The sequence below is a fragment of the Odocoileus virginianus genome, chromosome 3 (assembly GCF_023699985.2).
Source record: "Odocoileus virginianus isolate 20LAN1187 ecotype Illinois chromosome 3, Ovbor_1.2, whole genome shotgun sequence".
NCBI lineage: Eukaryota > Metazoa > Chordata > Mammalia > Artiodactyla > Cervidae > Odocoileus > Odocoileus virginianus.
Window position 1 is genome coordinate 12,720,091 of NC_069676.1, and position 22,381 is coordinate 12,742,471.

The window sequence follows — 22,381 nt, forward strand, 5'->3', positions numbered from 1 at the left end:
TATTCTTGCCTGGAGAATCTCCATGGACAGAGGATCCTGACAGGCTATAGTCCATGGGGTCACAAATAGTCGAACACGACTGAGTGAGCATGCACACACATATAAATATATATATATATATATATATATATATACATATATACATAATGGAATATTGTCCACCAATGCAAAAAGAAATTCTGTACTTTTCAACAACATGGATGAAATTTGAGGGCTTTATGCCAAGTGAAATGAGCCAGACAAAAACAAATACCACTTGCGTGCTAAGTCACTTCAGTTGTGTTCAACTCTTTGCAAATCCATGGACTGTAGCCTGCCAGGCTCCTCTGTCCATGGGATTCTCCAGGAAAGAATACTGGAGTGGGTTGCCATGCGCTCCTCCAGGGGATCTTCCCAACCCAGGGTCTCCTGCAGCTGCTGTATTGCACGTGAATTCTTTACCACTGAGCCACAGGGGAAGCCCCTAAATACCACATGCTATCACTTATATGTGGAATCTTTTAAAAAACAACAACAACAAAGGTATAGAAACAGAGAGTAGGAAAGGTGTTTGCCAGATGCTGGGGGGTGGGGGAAGTGGGGAGAGATTAGCAAAAGGGTGCAAACTTTCAGTTAAGATAAATAAGGCTGAGAATCTCATATACAGCACAGTGACTATAGTTGATAATACTGTATCAAAGAATTGAAATTTGCTGAGAGTAGAACTGAACTGCTGTTACACCCACACACACACACAAAAGATAAAAGCATGAGGTGAAGGATGTGCTCATTAACTGGATGAGGGGCAATCCTTTCACAATATATACATATGTCAAATCACCCGGATGTACACCTTAACTTACCATTTTACACGTCAGTCATGCCTCATAAAAGACAAAATTTTTTAAAACAGTTATGGATGCTTGGATCCCACATAATGCAACCAATTAAAAAGAGAGAAAGAGAAGTTTAGTGCACGCTTCTGTATGCATACCATATTCCATAAATCATGTTGAAAAGCAAAACTTTGAAAAAGGAAATTAAAGTTGACCCATTTATGTCTATTAAAAAGGAAAATCGGAGTCGTCTTGATATGAAACTGTTTTCAACGTAAGATGAAAAAAAAAGCACAATGTAGATGAGTTTGCATTGCTTGCTTGCCTGAGTTTCTGGATATATTTATTTACAAGGACTGTATAAATACATACACATTTGCCTGTGGAGAAACAGGCTGTCTTGTGGGGAAGGCACAAGACACGGTCACAGTGGTTACCCCCAGGGAGGGAGATAGGGGGATAGGTGAAAATACATACGCATTTGCCTATGGACAACCAGGCCATTTTAGGGGGGTAAGGGGGGAGGCACAAGATACCGTCACAGTGGTTACCCTCAGGGAGGGATGCAGAGGGGGCAGGGGGACAGGTGAGAGGGGGCCAGACTTTTCATGGGGTACCCTGGGGGGAGGGACTGTTTGAAATTTTTAGCTCATATTACAAATTTAAAAAATTTACAAAGACATGAAAAATCACATTGAAGTAACAAATCACCAGGCTTTTTAGCTGTAAAATTGTTTCTATAATAATAATAGTAATAACAAACAGTATCAATAACATAAATCAACAATAACATCATCAATAAGCATATCCATGCTATTTATTCAACATGTCACTGTGAAATGAGTTTATATTAAGAATACACATATTTAAGTTATCAATAAGGAAATAAATATTAAGAGTCAATAGATTAGTGTTACATGTCTGTGGCATATATATTCATATAATGCAACAGAGAATGCTCTGAGCTAGCTCTAGCGATACCTTGTTGGTTTCTGCCGTCCCAAACTGAAAGTCCAATGGAAGAGACAGAAGAAACCAAACGGTTCTAATACAGGAGGTAGCAGGGCTTTGATGAGAAGATTTAAAAAAGCCAGAGAGTGACTTTGCTCCACTCAGCTTTGGGGCTAGACGGTGGGGTCCACTCGGAACCTCAGCAAAACCTCGCCGAATCCTCTGCCCAGGTGAAGTGCAGCCATGCAAATTCTAGAAACCAGGTGTTCAACCCACAGAGGACATAGCACACACACACACACACAAAAAAAAAAAACCCAAAGAGAAAACCAGGTCCTCTCCTCGCCAGGGAGCTATCAGAGCGGAAATCTTAGCCTTCTGTGAGGACCTGAGACTGGGGAGGAAGTGCCCCCCTCCCCAGCTCGCCTTGGCTGGCTCAGCAGTTTGCTATTCTCTCAAGGGACCTGCAGGAGGGGGGGTGTGTGGGTAATATCAAGGCTGCAGATACATCCGGCCGTCTGTTAGGGGTACCGTGGCGCCTAGACAAAGGTGATGTCCCCAGGGACTCACAGATACACCCGCAAGCAACTTCCGCCTCCCCCTCCACCTCCCATTACTGTGGCCATATGAGATCTACACCAGGTCAGCTGAGGGGACAGGCTAGAGAACTGGGAACCATTTGTGTAGACACCCTGATCGTCTGGGTGGCAGGGAGGGGGTTGTCAAGAGAAAAGCTGGAACCTCCCTGTGGCGGGGACTCAGGGAGGGGGGAATCTCTGAGCGAGAGAACAGTGGAAGAGGAAGGAAATGGGGCCCTTTTCTTGCCGAGCTCCCAAGCAAGGGAAAAAGTAGAAAAGGAAGAGGCTTGGAGCAGCCTTCACTAATTACAGGGCCACCGACACTAATGGCTAACGCTCACAGACACAGACAGACTGTGCTGGGTGCGGCTGCATGAGTCCTCCACGCCTAGGAGGTGGGTATTATTGTTATCATCATAATTCCATTTTTTATATGGACTTTCTTTTTCTTTCATATTTTGGCTGTAGCAAGTGGCATATGGGGTCTTAGTTCCCAGACCAGGGATCCAACTTGCAACCCTTGCATTGGAAGCACTTAACCATTGGACCACCAGGGAAGTCCCTAGACTTTAGTTTTTTAGGACAGTCTTAGGTTCACAGGGAAATTGAGCAGAAAGTACAGAGAATAGCCCATCTACCACCTCTCACACACATAGCTTCCCCTACTGTCAACAGCCGCCCCCCACCCCCCGCCAGAATAGTACATTTGTTATCACTGATGAACCAACAGAGACACATCTTTATCACCCTCCAAGTCCCTGGTGTACATGAGGGTTCACTCTTAGTGTTGTACGTTCTATGGGTTTGGTCAAATGTATAATGATACATGGGCTTCCCTGGTGGCTCAGTGGTAAAGAATCCATCAGCCAATGCAGGAGATACAGGTTTGATCTCTGGGTCAGAAAGATCCCCTGGAGAAGGAAATGGCAACCCACTCCAGTATTCTTGTTTGGAAAATTCCACCAACAGAGGAGCCGGGTGGGCTACAGTCCATGGAGTTGCCAAAGAGTCAGATACGACTTAGTGACTAAACAAAATGGGGGAAAAATGGAAGAAAAAATAATGGCACCTATCCACCCTTATAGTATCATACAGAATAGTTTCACTGCCCTAAAACTCCTCTGTGCTCTGGCCATTCATTCCCCTCTTCTCATCCTTAATCACCGACAACCATTGTTTTTTTTCACTGTCCCCATAGTTTTGCATTTTCCACATCACCCCATTCTAAAAATGAGGAAATTGAGGCACACAGTTGTGGTGGGATTTGAACCAAAGCCCTCTCTGCTCTTCTTTTTATCCCAAGTCCCTGTCCCACTCCTGATGCAGTGAATGCCGCCCCCAACCCCTGCCCCATCCCTGCCCTGGTGCTTTGGAACAGAAGGGCTATGTTTATTGCTCAAGACTACATTAGCTACTGGTGAGGTATAGAATGTTCTTCTCCACAGTCCAGAGGTGAAGGAATCCCTCTGACCTCTGATCCCACCCTACTCCAATTTTTAAAAATATATTTATCTATTTATTTGGGCTGTACCAGGTCTTAGCTGCAGCACATGGGGTCTTTAGCAGTCACCTGCAGGATTTTTTAGTGGCAGCATGTGGGGGTCTAGTTCCCTGAACGGGGATGGAACCCAGGTCCTCTGCATCGGGAGCCTGGAGTCCTAGCCATTGGACCACCAGGGAAGTCTCCACCCCCAATTTTGTGAACTCCCCTATGTGGATGAGGCCTAAAATGTCCCTTGATCCAGCCTGGGCCTCCGCTGTCTTCCCCACCCCCCAGCTCTCAGGTTTTGGCAGGAGGAGAAGTGTCTGAGACAGGTCCCAACTTTCTCATCATCACCCCAGCATGAGGGGGGGAGGGGCCCAGCTGCAGAGAGGCTTTCCAGATGCTGATCTTGGCAGGCAGTGGAGCTGCAGTGGCCTCGTTTCATCCACCCATGGGCTCGAGGCCCACTTTCAGCTTCAGGGATGGGGTAGGGAGGCCGCTGGGGGAGGCCACCCCTGCCACGTCGGCACCAGATGGAGCTGCAGCCCGTTGAGCCTGGCAGGGGTCAGCTCTCTCTTCTGGATGAGGGAGACGTCCGGTGAGGGGAGAGGGGAACCCCCATGGCCCACTTCAGCCCGGCTCCAGCATAGTAATAACAGCTGACACATACATCATGTGCCAGTTTACTGTGCTAAGTCCTGTGTAAATATCAACCCATCAGAAGCTCACAGCAGCTCCTTTAAGGAATGAATAGACATGCTGCAGTTTATCTTCACGTGGAAGACCACTCGGGAGTATAATATTTGAAACTTCAAGTTCTCAAAGGAACTAGTGGTGGGACTTCCCTGGAGGTCTGCTGGCTAAGACTCCAGGCTCCCAATGTGGGTGGGTGTCCCACCCGAATTCGATCCCTGATCAGGGAACTAGATCCCACATGCAGCAGCTAACAGTTTGCCTGCTGCAACTAAAGACCTCGCATATGGTGCTCACTTTGGCAGCACATATACTAAAATTGGAATGATACTGAGATTAGCAAGGCCCCTGCACATGGGTGACAGGCAAATTCATGAAGCGTTCCATTAAAAAACAAAACAAAACTCAAATCCCGCAACTAAGACCTGATGCAGCCAAGTAATCAAAAGAAAGCAGGGGTATAGAACAACACGGGTGAATCTCAAATGCATTGTGGTGAGAGAAAGAAGGCAGACACAAAAAGCTGCATACTGTATGATTCCATTTCTATGTTATTTCAGAAAAGGCCAAACTATATGGACAATGAACAACCAGAGATATATAGGGGCTGAGGGTGGAGGGAGGGGTTGACAACAAGAATGCATGGGGGAATTTTTTGGTGATGGAACCTTTTTATAGTTTGATTGTGGTGGTGGTAATATGACTACATATGTTTGTGGAAATTTGCAGAACTATAAAAAAAGAATTTCTTTTTTTTAAAATGCAGTTCACATTTTAATGTACTTAAAAAAACCCTTCCAAATATAATTATAAATGTAACCAGGAAAAATACCTGAGATATGAATCTTAATTAACCATTAGTACATTACTTAAAAGAATTTTTTGAATCTCTGGCTTATTGCACTGGGTTTATAAAGATATAAACCTACTGATTTTTCCATTTGAGTATTTTGTACTAAATGTAGTTTGTTTAGTCGCTAAGTTGTGTCCTACTTTCTCAACCCCATGGACTGTAGCCTGACAGATTCTCTGTCCATGGGATTTCCCAGGCAAGAATACTGGAGTGGGTTGCCATTTCCTTCTCCATCTTTTTTTTTAAATTGTATCTTAAATAAAAATCTTTCACAACTGCCTTGCATTAATTCAGTACAGTCGCTCAGTCATGTCCGACTCTTTGCGACCCCATGAACTGCAGCATGCCAGACCTCCCTGTCCATCACCAACTCTCGGGGCCTACCCAAACTCATATCCATTGAGTCGGTGATGCCATCCAACCATCTCATCCTCTGTCGTCCCCTTCTCCTCCTACCCTCAATCTTTCCCAGCATCAGGGTCTTTTCAAATGAGTCAGAGTCAACTTAGGAAAATAGAAGTATCTCAAACAGACGGGATTTAATACCAGGATTGGTTATGTTGATGAGAAATTGACAGAGGGAGGCTATGTCCAGTGGGAGATGATATGGGAAGCAAATGGAGAGAATGACTCTGACTTGTCCCATCCTCCCACCCTCCAATCTACCCTTAGTGCCTGCCATTGACTAAATCTGGGCAAAAGGGGGGCTATCCTATGCAGAGGTCGGACCTTAACCACGGGGCAGGGAAAGGACAGGGAGTGGGTGATCTGAGGGTACACAGGCTCAAGGCTGACACAAACCAAAGGAGGAAAGGGCAACTTTCCATTCTACAGAAGGAAAACTGAGGCCGAGAGAGCCCATGTGCCCTGAAGGGGCCCGACTCTCTGCCAAAACCTGGGAGGCTGGTTTTGAGCCTTTTTTTCTGCTCCAAACACCCACTTGAACTGAAGAAAATGGAAACACCTATGCAAATCATGCCCTTCCCTAGGGGTTGAGGGGAGTGGAGAAAGCGTCCATGGGGACTCCTCCTCCTCACCTGCTTGGCTGTTACCCACAAACTGAGCTGCAAAACAGCAGCTGTGTTGGCAGCTGATGGGGGTATACTTTAAACACTCCCCCCGAGAGGTCAGAGTCCCCAGTCCAGCCTGCACCCATGGCCTGCATCTTCCATCTGAAGGCTGCCCCCCAATATCCCAGCCTTGACCTCTTGCCTTTGTGAAGTCCCTGGCACAGCGATGGGAGGCTAGAAATGACCAGACCTTGCGGGACCGTCCAGTTTCCAATATATGCTCCCTAAATTGCTCTGATGCTGGGGAAGATTGAAGGCAAATGGAGAAGAGGGTGGCAGAGGATGAGATGGTGAGATGGCATCACTGACTCAATGGACATGAATTTGAGCAGACTCTGAGATAGTGGAGGACAGAGGAGACTGGTATGCTGAAGTCCATGAGGTCGCAAGGAGTTGGACAAAACTTAGTGACTGAACAGCAACAATGGAATTGCTATCCTGCCTGGGGCCAGCAGAGACCCTCTCCAGTCTGCAAGGATTGATGCTGGCCCACTGAGGACAGAGGTCACCTACAGTTGAGCCTTTGAGCCACAGGGGAGGGCTGGACACCTCGACCTTCAACCTCTACTCAGGCTTGGACCAAAATGGTCAAACTTTGAGCCTCTCGGTGTGCAGGTCTGAAGGTCATTACCCCCTTTCATTAAGGCTTGCAATCAATATGCCAGTGGGGGAGCCATGTGCAAACTGCTTCTTCTACATTCTATTTGTTCATTACTATGTATTGAAACCTTCTGGGTGCCTGGCACACTTCTCCTTCTTAGCAAAGGGATCCAACAGTGAAAGAAACAAAGATCTCTGTTGTCTAGGAGCTGATGTTCTCATGGAGGAGACAGGCAAGAGGCAGGCAGGACAAATAAGAACATGATGTCATCTGTTAGGATGTGGTGAAAGTTCAGGAAACAATGACATGAGGAAGGTAGATTAGATATGTGGAGTAGGAACAGAACTGTGATTTTTAGACCTAGTGTCACCTGAGAAGGTGACATATGAGTAAAGACTGGAAGGAGGTGAGGGCTTCCCAGATGGAGCAGTGGGTAGAGAATCAGCCTGCAAGGCGGGAGATGCAGGTTTGACTCCTGGATTGGGAAGATCCCCTGATGACGCTGTATGATTGATGAGTTCCTTCTTTCCGTCCTCAGCTCCCACAATGTTCCCCCTGCCCCCCACTAGGAGGGAGCCTAGAACAACCAGCGCGCTGGAAACCACAGAGGGAAGAGGAAGCCAGTGGGAAGAAGTAGGGACAGGTCTCACAGGGCCTTGTGGGCTCCAGTGGGGACTTTGGCTTTTGCCCTGCGTGAAAAAGGAGGCATAGAGGGTTCTGAACAGACGAGGGACGTGATCTGAGTCAGGTATTTACAGGCTCTCTCTGTGGTGCGGAGCGGGGAGACACTGTGGGGGCTGAGGATGGAAAGAAAGAGAACTCATCAACCACACAGCTAGTCAGGGGAGAGGTTGTGGGTGTCCCACCTACCAATAAGGAGACTGAACTCTGAAAGTGCTAACCACATGCCCAGGGACACCGACCAGTTAGCAGTGGCCCCTGGATTCCAACTTGTGTCTATATGATTTCAGGATCATTGGGTAGATAATCATTCACTGGGTACCTTATTTGCCCATGACTTCAGGGGGGATACAGATCCTGAGACCCAAGAGACAGAAGATTCTGCTTTTGGTAATACACCTGCATCAGGGCTTCCCTGTCACTCAGACAGTAAAGACTCTGTCTGCAATGTGGGAGACCTGGGTTCGATCCCTGGGTTGGGAAGATCCCCTGGAGGAGGGCACAGCAAGCCACTCCAGTATTCTTGCCTGGAGAATCCCCATGGACAGAGGGGCCTGGTGGGCTATAGTCCACGGGGTCACAAAGAGTCGGGCACGACTGAGTGACTGAGGACTGCATTAGGATGATGAATGAAGAGATTCACTCAAGAAGGGGAAGGATAGTTAGGGAGTCTTGTATGGACATGTACACACTGTTATATTTAAAATGGAAAACCAGACTTCCTGGTGGCACAGTGGATAAGAATCCACCTGCCAATGCAGGCAACATGGGTTCAATCCCTGGTTCGGGTAGATTCCACGTGCCATGGAGCATCTAAGCCTGTGTACCTCAACTACTGAGGCCACACTCTAGAGCCCACATGCTGCAATTGCTGAAGTCCGAATGCTGAAGAGCCCATGCTCCACTGCTATGAGAGCCCCACACACCACAAACAGAGGGCAGTCCCCAGTCTCACAGCTAGAGAAAGCCTGTGTTCAGCAACAAAGACCCAGCCCAGGCAAAACTAAAATAAATAAGTAAAAACTAAAATGGATAATCAACAAGGATCTACTGTATAGCACAGGGAACTCTGTTCAATGTTATGCAGCAGCTTGGGTGGAAGGGGAGCTAGGAGGAGAATGGATACTTGTATATGTGTAGCTGAGTCCCTTTGCTGTCCACCTGAAACTTATCACAACATTGTTAATCAGCTCTACTTGAATATAAAATAAAAAATTTTAAAAAAGAAACATGTATCGAATCCCTACTGTGTTATAGGCACTATACTGGCTGCAGGGGCCAGACAGAGCGAAATTTCTGCCAAGGAGACAAAATGCCTCCTCTAATGGGTAAGACAGACAAAAGACATTTTAAAAAATCCAGGAAATTATACAAGATATTAGAAGATAAATACTGATGGAAAAAAAAAATAGGGCAGGATAAGGGCTTCCCTGGCAGCTCAGACAGTTAAGAATTTGCCTGCAATGCAGGAGACCCTGGGTTGGGAAGATCCTCTGGAGGAGGGCATGGCAACCCATTCCATTAGTCTTGCCTGGAGAATCCCATGGACAGAGGAGCCTGGTAGGCTACAGTCCAAGGGGTCACAAAGAGTCCGACATCACTGAGCGACTAATAAAAAACAAAAAATAAAACCTGCTATTGTTCACAGTTGCTAATTCGTGTCTAACTGGGACCCCATGGACTGAAGCATGCCAGGCTCCCCTGCCCTTCACTATCTGCTGGAGTTTGCTCAAATTCATAACCATTGAGTCGGTCCACGTCAAAAAAAAAAAAAAAAGTAAAAGCCTTTAAAAAGAAAGAAAAGTATGATCCAGGCTGAAGGAACAACAATGCAAAGGCCCTGAGGTGGGGTCAACAGAAATGAATGAGTCAATAAACAAAGCCTGTGGCCAATATTAGGAAGGTCCAGCCATTCCCCCCCAACCCTCACCCCCCACCCCCCCCCACCCCCTCCCCACCCCACCCCACCCGACTTCTGCCCTTTGCAACTGCTATTTCCTCAGCCTGGATCACATTTTCTCCTTTGGACAAACTCCTGATGGACCTTTAAGCCTTAGCTCTCAGGTTACAGCTTCAGAGAAGTCGCCTGTGAGACTCCTGCCCCCACGGGTTAGGTGTTCCTCCCCTGGACTCTCAGAGACTCTACAGACCTCCCTCCCCCATTCCGACCCCTCAACCTTCTGCACTGAACTGTATTTCAAGGGTGTCTGTTGGATTTACCCCAGCGGTACACAGTAGGTGCCCACTAAATCATTAAGCAACTAAGTGCCGTTCCATCCTTCACCACATTTAATCTAAATTCTCTTGCCCAGGACAGACTTGGAAAAGCTGCCTGTGAAATAATAAACTGGTTCTCGGAGAAGAGACACAGCTGGTTGTGGCGGAGGATTCTGGGAAGGGAAAGGGGTGTGGGGCGGGGCCCGGCAGGGAACCGAAATTGGAGGAGACAGATTTTTCATTCACTCTAGTTTTCTTTTTGCCGTTTTTGAAATTTTCTTTACTAGGTGTGTGAATCATGCAAGCATAAAGTGAATAAACAAGACTGTACAAAATAAAGGATTTAAAAGACCTTTTGAAATTGCAAAGTGTGTGAAGTTTAAAACACATTCACAGTTCTTACAAGAGTACACAATGAAATATAACATTGTAAATTTTCATTAATACTTCATGAAAATATCCATATGTCATATATCAGATGAAAATTAAAAAAGGAAAAGAAACAATGTCTTACATCTTTAGCACAGCATTCTGGTCCGCCAGTGCCCACCCCTTTCCCTGCCTTGGTTCTTGTGTTGATTTGATGACAAAAGTCACCTTCAATTAATAATAATAATAATGCTCTGCATGTTTCACACATGACATGCTTTGCCTCAATCATTTCATCGAATCTTACAACCTCCCCATCTTCCAGATGAACACACTGAATTTGTCTCAGAGAACACGTTCTCAGCCACTGAACTCGGTTCAAATCGCGCTGGCAGCCAAATGTTCAGGTCTAGCCCGGCAAGAAAGGCTGCTATGTGTTCGTGGCGCCGCCTGGAGGCCCGACGGGGAACGTGGCAAAGAACCTAGAAAAGGAACATTTGGGGCTTCTCTGGTGGCTCAGTAGTGGTAAAGAATCGGCCTGGCGATGCAGGAAACACGAGTTCAATACCTGGTCGCGAAGGATCCCATATGCCCCGGAGCAACTAAGCCTGTGGGCCAAAACTATTGAGCCTGTGCTCTAGACCCCAGAGGCCGCAAATACTGAGTCCACGTACCCAACTACTGAAGCCCACTCGCCTAGAGCTCCGTGCTCGGCAAAAAAGCCACTGCATTTAGAAGCCCATGCCCCAAAACTAGAGAAAAGCTCGTGCACCAAGGAAAAACTAGCCTAAATAAACAAATAAATGAATAAAATTATTTTTTAAAATGAACATTTGGATTTCTATTGTGAGGGGGGACGAGAGAGCAAGCTAGGATCTGCGGAGTTCCCACTGTGCTCTCCGAGAACTCGGGCTGAATGAGACGCGACATCTTGGCCAAGGAGATGAGGGAGACACATCCGTAACCTGAGGCACTGAACGGGGACATACCCTGGGGATCTATCCGCCAGGTCCTATCCTGAGGGCTTTCTGCAGGAGATAAAGCCCTGCATTTAAACAAACAAAAATCCATGTTCCTGTGAAACCGCAGCTTAGAGTCTTCGGGGACCCCAGTGGGGCGGGACCTAGAGGGCGCGGCCGACATAAAAGCGTAACAACTATTGGCCCTTTTCCCTTTAGTGCCCGCCCTAGAACTTTTTTTTTTCATACTTAACAGTTCATTGGCTGAATGAGGAGCGTGTCCTTTGAGTAGGGAGGTTTCATTGGCTGGATTTCCTCAGGCTCTTTGGGGGCGGGACCGAAGGAGGGGCGGGGTTTCTCACTGAGGGCTTGCACTCCCGCGGTTGCCGAGGGTTCTTAGGCTTGCAGAGAAAGTTGGGGTTTGGGGGTTAGTCTTGGGGCGGAGGTAGGGGCACGCTGAGGCCATCCCCGCGGTCCTCGATCTTGCATGCCCCGCTTTCCTACGCCGAAAACAAGCCCAGCAGGCGGTGTCGCGGGAGTGACGTCATCTCGAGGCGTCTCGAGACTCCAGAGGAAGCCTTGACCTCTCTAAGCGTGGAGAGCTACGCGAAGATGCTGCAGCTAGTCCGGGCGGGGGCCCGGGCCTGGCTTCGGCCCAGGGGCTGCCGGGTGAGGCCGGGGACGGAGGGCGGGGTCGGAGGATAAAAGTTGGAGGGCCCGGGGGTTGCTCTCTCATTCCCGCCCACGGTTTACAGGGCCTGAACGCGCTGGCAGAAGAGGCAGTGCAGCCGGCAGAGAAACCAGAACCCTTGGCGAACGCAGGTGAGGTTGCTGGTCACCCCAGGAAGGGTGGTGACTGGGAACTCTGACCCTTACTCTTGACTTCCCAATCATTCCAGGTCCCCAGGCACCCGTGCTGCGCAGGTGCGAGCTCCCGGTACCCCTGCACCGGCGTCCCGTGCAGGCCTGGGTTGAATCTCTGCGGGGCTATGAGCAGGAGCGCGTGGGTCTGACCGAGCTGCACCCAGACGTTTTCTCCACGGCGCCCAGGTTAGTGGGAGCTGAAATGGTGAACTGGGTGGCCGAGGGACGAGGATCGGGGGGTTAGGAATCAGGATGACCTGGGTTCGAGCCTCATTTTCTCCAGCTGTCAAAAGGGAATGATGGTTTTTCTTCAGAGTTGTGTGAAGGTGAGGGTTGAGAGGTAACGTTCTTTTAGGTTAAGGGCACAGGACTCTGTGTCCCAAGTGACTGGATTGGAATCCTACCTTCCCCCTGTGCTTCAATGTCTCCATTCTGTCAAATCTTAAGAAATTAAATGAGATAATTCTGGCCCATAATATGGTCTATAGAAATGTTGATTATTGTTGCTGTTATTGGTTTTTGCAAAAATGGGCACTAACAGTGGTTAAGTCCTTACTGTGTGTCTGGCACAGCCTGTTTGCATTTTGATTTTATTTTCAATTTTTTTTTGGCCATGTGGCTTGAGGGCTCTTAGTTCACTGACCAGGGAGTGAGCCCAGGCCCTCCATAGTGAAAGTGCAAAGTCCTAACCATTGGGCTACCAGGGAATTCCTTTTTATTATTGTTGTTTTTCTTTTTATTATTTTTTTATTCTTATTTTGTAGCTAAAGAAACAGCACAGTCAAGTTAAGAAATCTGCCTATGGTCACATAGCTTGTAAACTATATACTCAACAGTATATAGGCCAACTCACAGGACTAAGTTTTCACTTGCAAAGGAGTTTGATGTCTCATGTCTACTGTGTCTGGCAGATAATAACTGCTGTTGATTTATTACTATAATGTTGTTTGTATGGTTTGTCCCCTGTTTTTACAGAATCCCAATCTGCTAAGGGGTGACCAAAGAAAAAAAAATTAAAAAAAATGTATTTTGGGACTTCCCTGGTGGTTAAGACTCTGAGCTCCCACTGCAGGGGGCATGGTTTCCATCACTGGTTGGGGAAATAAGATCCCATATGCTGTGAGGTCAAAAAAAGAGAGAAAGCATTTTATTTATTCTGTAAATACTTAGGAAGTGCTTACCAGGTGTCAGGGTATCAGGGATATAGCAGTGAATGAGCACTGACGTTGCTGATGTTGCTCCCAGTCTAGAGCTGGGACAGCAAACTTCTGTAAAGAGCCAGGGAGTAAATATTATAGGCTTTGAAGGCTGTAATGTCTCCATGGTAACTACTCATCTTTGCTGATGCAGTACAAAAGCAGCCGCACACAATGAGTAAGTGGATGAGCATGGCTGTGTTCTAGTTAAGCATATTTACAAAAACAGGCAGCAGGCCAGACTTGGCCTTTCTAATCATAAAATACGTCATTTGAAATGCCAGGCTGGATGAAAGACAAGCTGGAATCAAGATTGCCGGGAGAAATATCAATAACCTCAGATATGCAGATGATACTACCCTTATGGCAGAAAGCAAAGAATAACTAAAGAGCCGCCTGATGAAAGTGAAAGAGGAGAGTGAAAAAGTTGGCTTAAAACTCAACATTCAGAAAACTAAGATCATGGCATCCAGTCCCATCACTTCATGGTAAATGGATGGGGAAACAGTGAGAGACTTTATTTTGGGGGGCTCCAAAATCACTGCAGATGGTGACTGCAGCCATGAAATGAAAAGATGCTAGCTTCTTAGAAGAAAAGCTATGACCAACCTAGACAGCATGTTAAAAGCACAGACATTACTTTACCAACAAAGGTCCATCTAGTCAGAGCTATGGTTTTTCCAGTAGTCATGTACGGATGTGAGAGTTGGACTATAAAGAAAGCTGAGCGCCGAAGAATTGCTACTTTGGAATTGTGGTGCTGGGGAAGACTCTTGAGAGTCCCTTGGACTGCAAGGAGATCCAACCAGTCTATCCTAAAGGAAATCAGTCCTGAATATTCATTGGAAGGACTGATGCTGAAGCTGAAACTCCAATACTCTGGCCACCTGCGGGGAAGAACTGACTCATTTGAAAAGACCCTGATGCTGGGAAAGATTGAAGGCAGGAGAAGAGGATGACAGAGGATGAGATGGTTGGATGGCATCACTGATGCAATGGACAAGAGTTTGAGTAGGCTGTGGGAGTTGGTGATGGACAGGGAGGCCTGGCGTGCTGTAGTCCGTGGGGTTGCAAAGAGACTGAGCAACTGAACTGAACTAAACCATAGTTTGCCAACCTTTGGCACACCAGCCTGGCACCCCTGTCCAATGCGAGCCCCAGGTGTAATTTCAGTTCTTCCAGTAGCCACATTTTCTTTCAAATGGCAAGAGACAAGTAAGATTGATTTCAGTAATATATTTCATTTGGCCTGATAAGTCTAAAATGTTGGGACTTCCCTGGTGGTCCAGTGGCTAAGACTCTGCACTCCCAGTGCAGGGGGCCCGGGTTGGATCCCTGGGCAGGGAACTAGATCCTTTATGCCACAACTCAGAGTTCACATGCCAAAACTAAAGATCCCACATGCCACAACTAAGACCTGATGCAGCCAATTAAATACATTTTTGAAATTTGATTTATTTTTGGCTGCTCTGGGTCTTCAATGCCACATGGACTTTTCTCTAGTTGTGGCGAGCAGGGGCTTCTCATTGCAGTGGCTTCTCTTGTTGCAGAGCACGGGCTCTAGGGCACCCAGGCTTCCGTACTTGTGGGCCCTGGGCTCTAGAGCACAGGCTCAGTAGTTGTGGCTCACGAGCTTAGTTGCTCCTAGGCATGTGGGATCTTCCCGTCTTAGGGATCGAACATACGTTGGCCAGCAGATTCTTTACCACTGAACCATCAGGGAAACCCAAAATAAATAATTTTTTTAAAATATGACATACTGTCATGTGACCCTGGCCACCTTTTAGGGCTTCAGCAGCTGCACATATGGCCTTCCACTGTACGGGACAGCACAGGGTTAGAGAGGCAAGCTAGTCTGTAAAGAAGTGACAGAACGGACATGGAGCGGGGCAGGAGGAGATGCAAGATGGGCCCAGAGAGGGACTGGAGTGGACCACACAGGGCCCTGGAAGTGGATGGGGGTGGAGCCCGGGTTTCCATCTCATGGAGCGGGAAGGGTTTTAAGTGCACGCAGCTCTCTTATATCTCCTTCCTTCACAGGCTGGATATCCTGCACCAGGTTGCCATCTGGCAGAAGAACTTCAAGAGAATTGTGAGTGCCCCGGCAGGGCAGGCGGGGTGAGGCGGAGGCAGAGGAAGGCCCTGCTGTGTCTTCTCTGGATGGCTGGCTCAGGCCCCATTTTCTCTCTCCTGAACCATTCCCCAGTGGGCCATTTTCTTTTTTCTTAAATGTGAGCACTGAGAATTTTTTTTTTAAGATTTATTTTTATGTATTACTGATTATACTCATACCTTTATTTATTTGTTGGGCTGCTGTGGGTCTTTCCTGTGGCATGTGGGATCCAGTTCCCTGCCCAAGGATGGAACCCAGGCCCCCTGCACGGGAAGCATGGAGGCTTGGCCACTGGACCTCCAGGGGAGTCCTCTAACCCTGCTATCATCTTTTTTTTTTTTTTTTTTTTTTTTTTTAGCTTGGATATCCTTAGTTTATTATAAAAGAGAAACATGGAAATTATTTACATGATGAAAGATTTCAGAACTTCAGTGGAATGGGCAGCTTCACGTGATGCCATTTCAATAGTGACTTATTTCAGTCAACATATTTCCCAAGAATGTCACCATCTCTAAATAAGAAATAATCCTTGTCGTCTAGAACTACTTTGGTGCCTCCATATTCTGGGAGAAGAACTTTATCTCCAACTTTCACACTAACTGGTTGAATCTCTCCACCCTTTCCTTTAGAGCCTGATCCAACAGCTACCACCGTTGCTTGCAATACTTTTCCTTGTGATTTTTCTGGAAGCATAATGCCTCCTTTGGTTACAGTTTCGGCTGCACTTCTTTCAACTAATACTCGGTCAAAGAGGGGAAGAAACTTTCTAAATGCCTGTCCTGCCATGACTCCGGCTGCCGCAGTTCGCACTCTGCACTCACGCCGCAGGCAGAAGGAGAAACCTACTGTCCCCTGCTATCATCTTGATCTTGGATCTCTGGCTTCCAGAAGTGTGAGACAGTACGGTTCTACTGTCGAAGCCCTAGTCTGTGCCTGCGTGCTCAATTGTGTCCACTTCTTTGCGACCTCATGGACTGTAGCCACCCCTCACCCAGGCTCCTAAGGATTCTTAGCCACTGGACCACCAGGGAATTCCCGCTAGGCATTTTCTGAACACCCACTGTGTACTGGCTGTTGTGCTAGGGGACACAACAGGCAAGGTCCCTGCCCTCATGAAGCTCCCAGTCTAGTCAGAATAGGAGAATGGGAGTCAAACAGTCTTGCCTGTAAATGCATCATTAGGGAAGTTGTCTCAGAAGAAAGGGGCATTTAACCTCAGCTGTGTGATAGGTAGGAGCTTAGTCGGTAGAGGGGGCAGTGGGGCTGGTGTGGAGGGAGAGGGAGCCACATGGGCAAAGGCCTGTGGGATCAGAGGGAGCCCAGGGTGGCCCTGGAGGTCAGCCAGGGCAACATGGGATGTTTGGATTTTGTGCCAAGAGCATAGAAGATGCTGTTCTCAGTCAGAGTCCCTGCCTTTCACGTGCCCACCTCGAGTCTTGTGAGCCCTGCCTGGCTCCTCATGGCCCTGGGAATGAAATCATCAGCCTGGCATTGGAAGCCTCACAGGATCCCCCATCCCACACCTCTCCCTGATTCTAACCCCCACATCTTTCCCCATATCCCACCTTCATTTCACTTTTAAAATTTTATTTTATTCTTATTTTTTTGGCTACATTGCTTGTGGGATCTTAGTTTCCAAACCAGGGATTGAACCCAGGCCCCCTGCACAGAGTCCTAATCACTGGACTGCCAGGAAATTCCCCTACCTTCCTTTTTTTAAAAAATTAGGTTGTTTTCTTCTTTCTTTGTTAAAAAAAAAAAAAAACAAACATATTTATTTATTTATTTTATTTTTGGCTGTGCTGCGTCTTCATTGTTGCACGCCAGCTTTCGCTAGTTTCTGCGAACAGGGGCTAATCTTTGTTGTGGTGTACCAGCTTCTCATTGCTGGTGGCTTCACTTCTTTCTGAACATGGACTCTAGCGGGGGGTGGGCTTCAGTTGTTGTGGCGCACAAGCTTAGTTGTCCCAAGGCATGTGGGATCTTCCGGGAGCATGAATTGAACCAGTGTCCCTTGCATTGCAAGACGGATTCTTATCCACTGGCCCACCAGGGAAGCCCTTACCTTCCTTTTATTACAACCACATGGAAATCATTCAAAAAATACGAAGCACCTACTGTGTGCCAGGCAGCAGCGCCCCTGCCCTTCTGGGGCCAACGTTCTGGAGTGGAGGAGGGCGCTCTTGACTCCTTTATCCCTCCCCCGCTCCCAGAACACTCTGTGCTTGTCCTGATGGAGCCCCAGTCTCTGCCTCCTCTCCAGCCCCCCAGCAGCAGGCCGGTCCTCCCAGCTCACAGCCCTGTCCGTGGGCCTGGTGCCTTTCGGCTGCGATGGCCTCTGCCTTGTGAACCTGACTCTCTCCTCACTCTGTGCCCACAGAGCTACGCCAAGACCAAGACCAGGGCCGAGGTGCGGGGAGGTGGCCGGAAGCCCTGGCAGCAAAAAGGCAGTGGGCGCGCCAGACACGGCAGCATCCGCTCCCCAATCTGGCGAGGAGGTGAGCAGGTCTGCCCACACGTGTGCAGTCAGAGGTTGGCGAGACTGTGCACTTCCCTGCAAGTCCCCGCAGCTCTGGCCTCAATCTCTCATCAGGCCGTGGCCACAGCCCCTTTCTACCCCACCTCCCAGCTCACCTCTCCTGGGCCACACTTCACACAGCGCCCAGAGGGATCTTCCCAAGCCTCCTAGCTCCTGTGTGAGGTCTGAGCCCCTCATCTTGGCCTTCCAGGCCCTGGTGACTGCAGAGTCCCTCTACCCCCTGCCCCTTCCACGCCTTCCTGACCAAATAGAGCTGACTCAGTCATCTTCCTTTTGCCTGGCCAATTTCTCTCAACCTTCCCTGGGTTGGGAAGATCCCCTGGAGAAGGGAGCGACTACCCACTCCAGTATCCTGGCCTGGAGATTTCCATGGACTGTGGAGTTGCAGAGTAGGACACGACTGAGCAACTTTCACTTTCCCTTGTGTTTCGGCCATGCCTCCTCCAGGAAGCCCTCCATGATCCTCTGGGGGACCCCCCACCCCCTGAATCCCCTTGTGCTACCCCACACAGCCCTGATTTCCCTCTGCGATCAAGCCTGTGTCTGAATATGAAGGAGGTAGGGATCTTATCAGGTCCCCTGCTGCATCCCAGGGCCCAGCAGGGGGAGCACCCGAGTAGAACTATCCTCACTCAAGGATTGATGGCTGAGGACACCAGGCCCCTCTGAGGGGCCTGTCCCAGGCCCCTGTTACCTGTCCCAGGTGGCGCCTGATCATCCTCCCCTCCCCATCCCTCCCTGACACCCCCACCCTCTTTGCTGCACTTCAGCCTGGCTGCCAGCAGCCTCCCTCCCCCCACCTCTGGGCCCACCACTGGGGCAGGTTTCTGACCTCTGAGCCCAGCTAGGGCCTTCACCCATTCCCACATCCCTCTGCCCCTGCAGGAGGTGTCGCCCATGGCCCCAGGGGCCCCACGAGCTACTACTACATGCTGCCCATGAAAGTGCGGGTGCAAGGGCTCAAGGTGGCGCTGACCGTCAAGCTGGCCCAGGTAACAGCACCGATCCTGCCGGGAGCCACTGTGTCCTGGGATCTGACCTGTGGGGGTGGGGGGAGCCTGAGTAGTTGCAGGGGGGCCTAAGTGGCTCCCAGTGGGCGCAGTAGGAGACTCAGCCCGTCCTTTCCTCCCACCAGGACGACCTGCACATCGTGGATTCCCTGGAGTTGCCCACTGCAGACCCCCAGTACCTGATGGAGCTGGCCCGCTACCGCCGCTGGGGCGACTCTGTCCTTTTTGTAGACTTGTGAGGGGGCTGCGCTAGGCAGGGGCGGGGGGGTGGCGGGCTCTGTCCTTGGTAGGGCTCACCTCCTGGCCTCTATTTCAGAGAACACGATGACATGCCCCAGAACGTCGTAGCAGCCACATCCGGGCTCAAGACCTTCAACCTGGTCCCAGCTGTCGGTGAGCAAAGGGCCTTGGGCCAGTTCACATCCTGTATCTATAACTCAGTCACCAAGTGGCCCTGGGCAGTGACAGCCCCCCTCAACCCCCCAGCTGGCCCAGCCCTAGGAGAATGATGTCTTTCTTAAAGAAATGCTCTGAGGTCGCGTCAGTCCAAGCTTGGGTTTCAGTGCTGGGGTGGAGTGAGTCTGAGGGCCCCCTGGCTGCTCCCACCTGGCTCCTCACTCGGACACACAGGATCAGAGCTGCCCTGAGCAGGTCCCCCCATCCATCGAGGGGATGACTAGTCCCCAGAGCCCTCTCTTGGCCTCCTGATTGCAGGCCCAGCTGCCTCCTAGACAGCGGCACATGGGGGTCTCGTAGTCATCGCGGCGCATAAGACCTCCTTCCTCCACTCCAGTCTGTTAGCCCACCCTGTCAGCCCTGTCCATGAACGTGTCCAGGATCCAACAGCTTCTCACCACCCTGGGCCAGCCCCCAGCGTGTCCCCCTCTGTCTCCTCTGCCCTGGTCCCAGGCACCTGCTAACTGCCATAATCTGTCCTTATCTCGCATCCCCCTCCCAGTTCTGCTTACAGCCACCAGAGGGCGCCTGAACACCTAACTAAGATCCTGTCCCTTCTCTGCCCACCACCCTCCAGGGCTCCCTCTTCCTCAGGGTAAAAGCCTGACTTATCTGGAGGCCCAAAGATCCTGCACTACCTGCCCTCCTCTCCCCACCTCTCCCCTCCCCTCCCTCCCGCATCACGCCCTGCAGCCGCATGGACCCTCCTCAGTAGATCATGTTTATTCATCTGCTGTTTATCATCTGTCTCCCCAATGGGAACGTGAGGTGGGAACCCTTGCCTGGCACAGGGCAGAGTCGGGGTACTCTGGATGTTTTGGTTGAGGTTGACGAGCTGAGGACCACCCCTTGCCCAGGGTCTCGCCAGGGGTGAGCAGCTGAGCCAGGGTTTGAACCCAGGCTGCCAGGCTCAGGACCCTACACTAGACTGCAGTGTCTCTGTTGGGGAAGGGGGGGCTGGTCCTAACTGTGCCCCTCTTTCCCTCACCCCCCCAGGCCTGAACGTGCACAGCATGCTCAAACACCAGACCCTGGTCCTGACCCTGCCCACCGTTGCCTTCCTGGAAGAGAAGCTGCTCTGGCATGACTCACGTTATACGCCCCTCTACCCCTTCCGCCTGCCCTACCGAGACTTCCCCTGAGTCCCAACCCCACGCCCCCCAGGACACACAGACCACCCTCCTTCCTGCTCTGAGCCAGCCCAAGCCCTGGGCAGGCTTGGAAGACGCCTCCCCATCCCAGGCCCCCTGGTCCCGGTGGGAGGCTGAGGCCACACACAGAGAGCAGCCAAGCAGGCGTCAATACTGGGAAGAGGGCAGCTCGCCAGAGACCCACATCTCTCATGTAAGATAAGTTTTATTTTGTAATCAAAGACGGGAAGCACAGCAGCTGATTGCCGTTTTGTGAATAATTCCATTTGGTGCCTTCCCTGGTGCTGGGCATCCCTGGGTACCTAGCTGCCTCAAGACCCCATTTGTAGAAATGACCCAGGATCAACTTTACAGGGTGAGTCAGCCTCGGGGAGTGCACAGCGGAGAAGCAGCCACCTCTGAGAACCCACTGGTGCTGCCTCCCAATCTCAGGCACTCTGACCAAGTGCTCGTATCCTTGATGGGGCTTGTGGTCCCATTTATTACCATCTGTCCATCCAGCTGTGGGCCTGAGTCTCCAGATGGGTACAATGTGGAAACTGGGGGTTCCATCACAGGGATTTTCCCTAAACACAGAGTCAGGATACGTGGTCAGTAAATGTGCAAATAAACATTTTTTAAAAACACCAGGCTGACATACTGATTCTTGAGTCTGTCCCCCATCCCCAAGTTAATATCTCTTTAATAGTCACAACACAGACTAGAGAATAATGTGGTCGGTTTCTTTAAAGTTGGCTGAAACTGCCATCTGACCTGCAGGCCTACCCAGGCGGCCAAAGAGACCCATTGACTGGGCAGCTCGCCACTGAAAACATCTCTGGAATGCCTCTCAGGAGTCCCTTGAGAGCTCACAACACGAATCTGTGAATGTCCTCAGTGAACAATTGGGATCCTTAAAGTTTCAGATTTGACTGAGGGAGAAAGAAAAATCTGGGACTTCCCTGGCTGTCCATTGGTTAAGACTCTGAGGTTCCAGTACAGGGGGTGCAAGTTCAACCCCTGGTTGGGGAACTAAGATCCCACATATGTGCATGTATAGCTGAGTTTCAGGTGCTGTACACCTGAAACTAACACAGCATTGTAAATCAACTGTTTCAATTTTTAAAATATTTTAAAAAGATAAAGCTATTTGGAGCCAATAGTAGGAAGGGGTACAGAGGCTAGGTGGAAAATGTTGGGCTAAACCCAAACCATTACCAGCTTTTGCCTGTGCCTCTCACTAGCTCTGCAGGGACATCGAGGCCCCAAGAAAGACACATCAGTTGTCCTGACAGCACCCAGCCTTGTATGGTGTTGTCTTCCCATGTTTAATGGGGCTCAGTTGTCCACAACATGGCCATCAGGAAACAGTGAAGAAAGCAGTCAGAACCTGTTACCCCACACTGGAATCCCTTAGCCAGATCAAGGATGGAAAAAGTCATCAGAAAAAATAACTTGGGGTCTAGAATGTGCTTTCTAATAATCAGGGCATAAAATGTGTGTGTTTCCTGGGCCACCATAAAGCACGACAGACTAGGAGGGTCTTCCCAGCTGGGTCTGCGGTAAAGAACCCACCTGCCAGTGCAGGAGATGCAAGAGACGCAGGCTCGATCTCTGGGTCGGGAAATCCCACGGAGAAGGAAATGGCAAGCCACTCCAGTATTCCTGCCTTGGAAATCCCATGGACAGAGGAGCCTGGTGGGCTATAGACCATGGGGTCACGGAGAGTCAGACATGACCGAGCACACAAAAGCTAGGGCTTCAGCAATAGAACTGCTGTCTAACACTTCCGGAAGCCAGAGG

General features: G+C 49.5%; 2 protein-coding genes and 1 non-coding gene across 3 annotated transcripts; 2 read left to right on the forward strand and 1 right to left on the reverse strand.

Moving 5' to 3' along the window:
- The first annotated feature begins 4,809 nt into the window (after nucleotides 1–4,809).
- Nucleotides 4,810–4,913, forward strand: LOC139034530 (U6 spliceosomal RNA). Its single transcript, XR_011487076.1, has one exon. It is a non-coding gene; the product is annotated as a U6 spliceosomal RNA (small nuclear RNA).
- Nucleotides 4,914–11,635: 6,722 nt separating this feature from the next.
- On the forward strand, nucleotides 11,636–21,225 carry MRPL4 (mitochondrial ribosomal protein L4). The gene is made up of 9 exons (XM_020902347.2): nucleotides 11,636–11,939; nucleotides 12,026–12,092; nucleotides 12,170–12,320; nucleotides 15,371–15,422; nucleotides 17,824–17,941; nucleotides 18,868–18,974; nucleotides 19,118–19,227; nucleotides 19,309–19,385; nucleotides 20,445–21,225. Exons 1-9 carry the CDS (start codon nucleotides 11,883–11,885, stop codon nucleotides 20,588–20,590), a joined length of 885 nt encoding a protein of 294 aa, XP_020758006.1. The 5' UTR covers nucleotides 11,636–11,882; the 3' UTR covers nucleotides 20,591–21,225.
- LOC139034011 (10 kDa heat shock protein, mitochondrial) lies at nucleotides 15,803–16,290 on the reverse strand. Its single transcript, XM_070464138.1, has one exon. The coding sequence runs from the start codon at nucleotides 16,227–16,229 to the stop codon at nucleotides 15,921–15,923; it is 309 nt and encodes a 102-aa protein (XP_070320239.1). The 5' UTR covers nucleotides 16,230–16,290; the 3' UTR covers nucleotides 15,803–15,920.
- Nucleotides 21,226–22,381: the final 1,156 nt, after the last annotated feature.

Coding starts and splice junctions, on each gene's coding strand:
- MRPL4 (XM_020902347.2), top strand. CDS start 11,883: ATGCTGCAGCTAGTCCGGGCGGGGGCCCGGGCCTGGCTTCGGCCCAGG. Junction 11,940..12,025: donor TTCGGCCCAGGGGCTGCCGG/GTGAGGCCGGGG, acceptor CACGGTTTACAG/GGCCTGAACGCGCTGGCAGA. Junction 15,423..17,823: donor AGAAGAACTTCAAGAGAATT/GTGAGTGCCCCG, acceptor CTGTGCCCACAG/AGCTACGCCAAGACCAAGAC.
- LOC139034011 (XM_070464138.1), bottom strand. CDS start 16,229: ATGGCAGGACAGGCATTTAGAAAGTTTCTTCCCCTCTTTGACCGAGTA.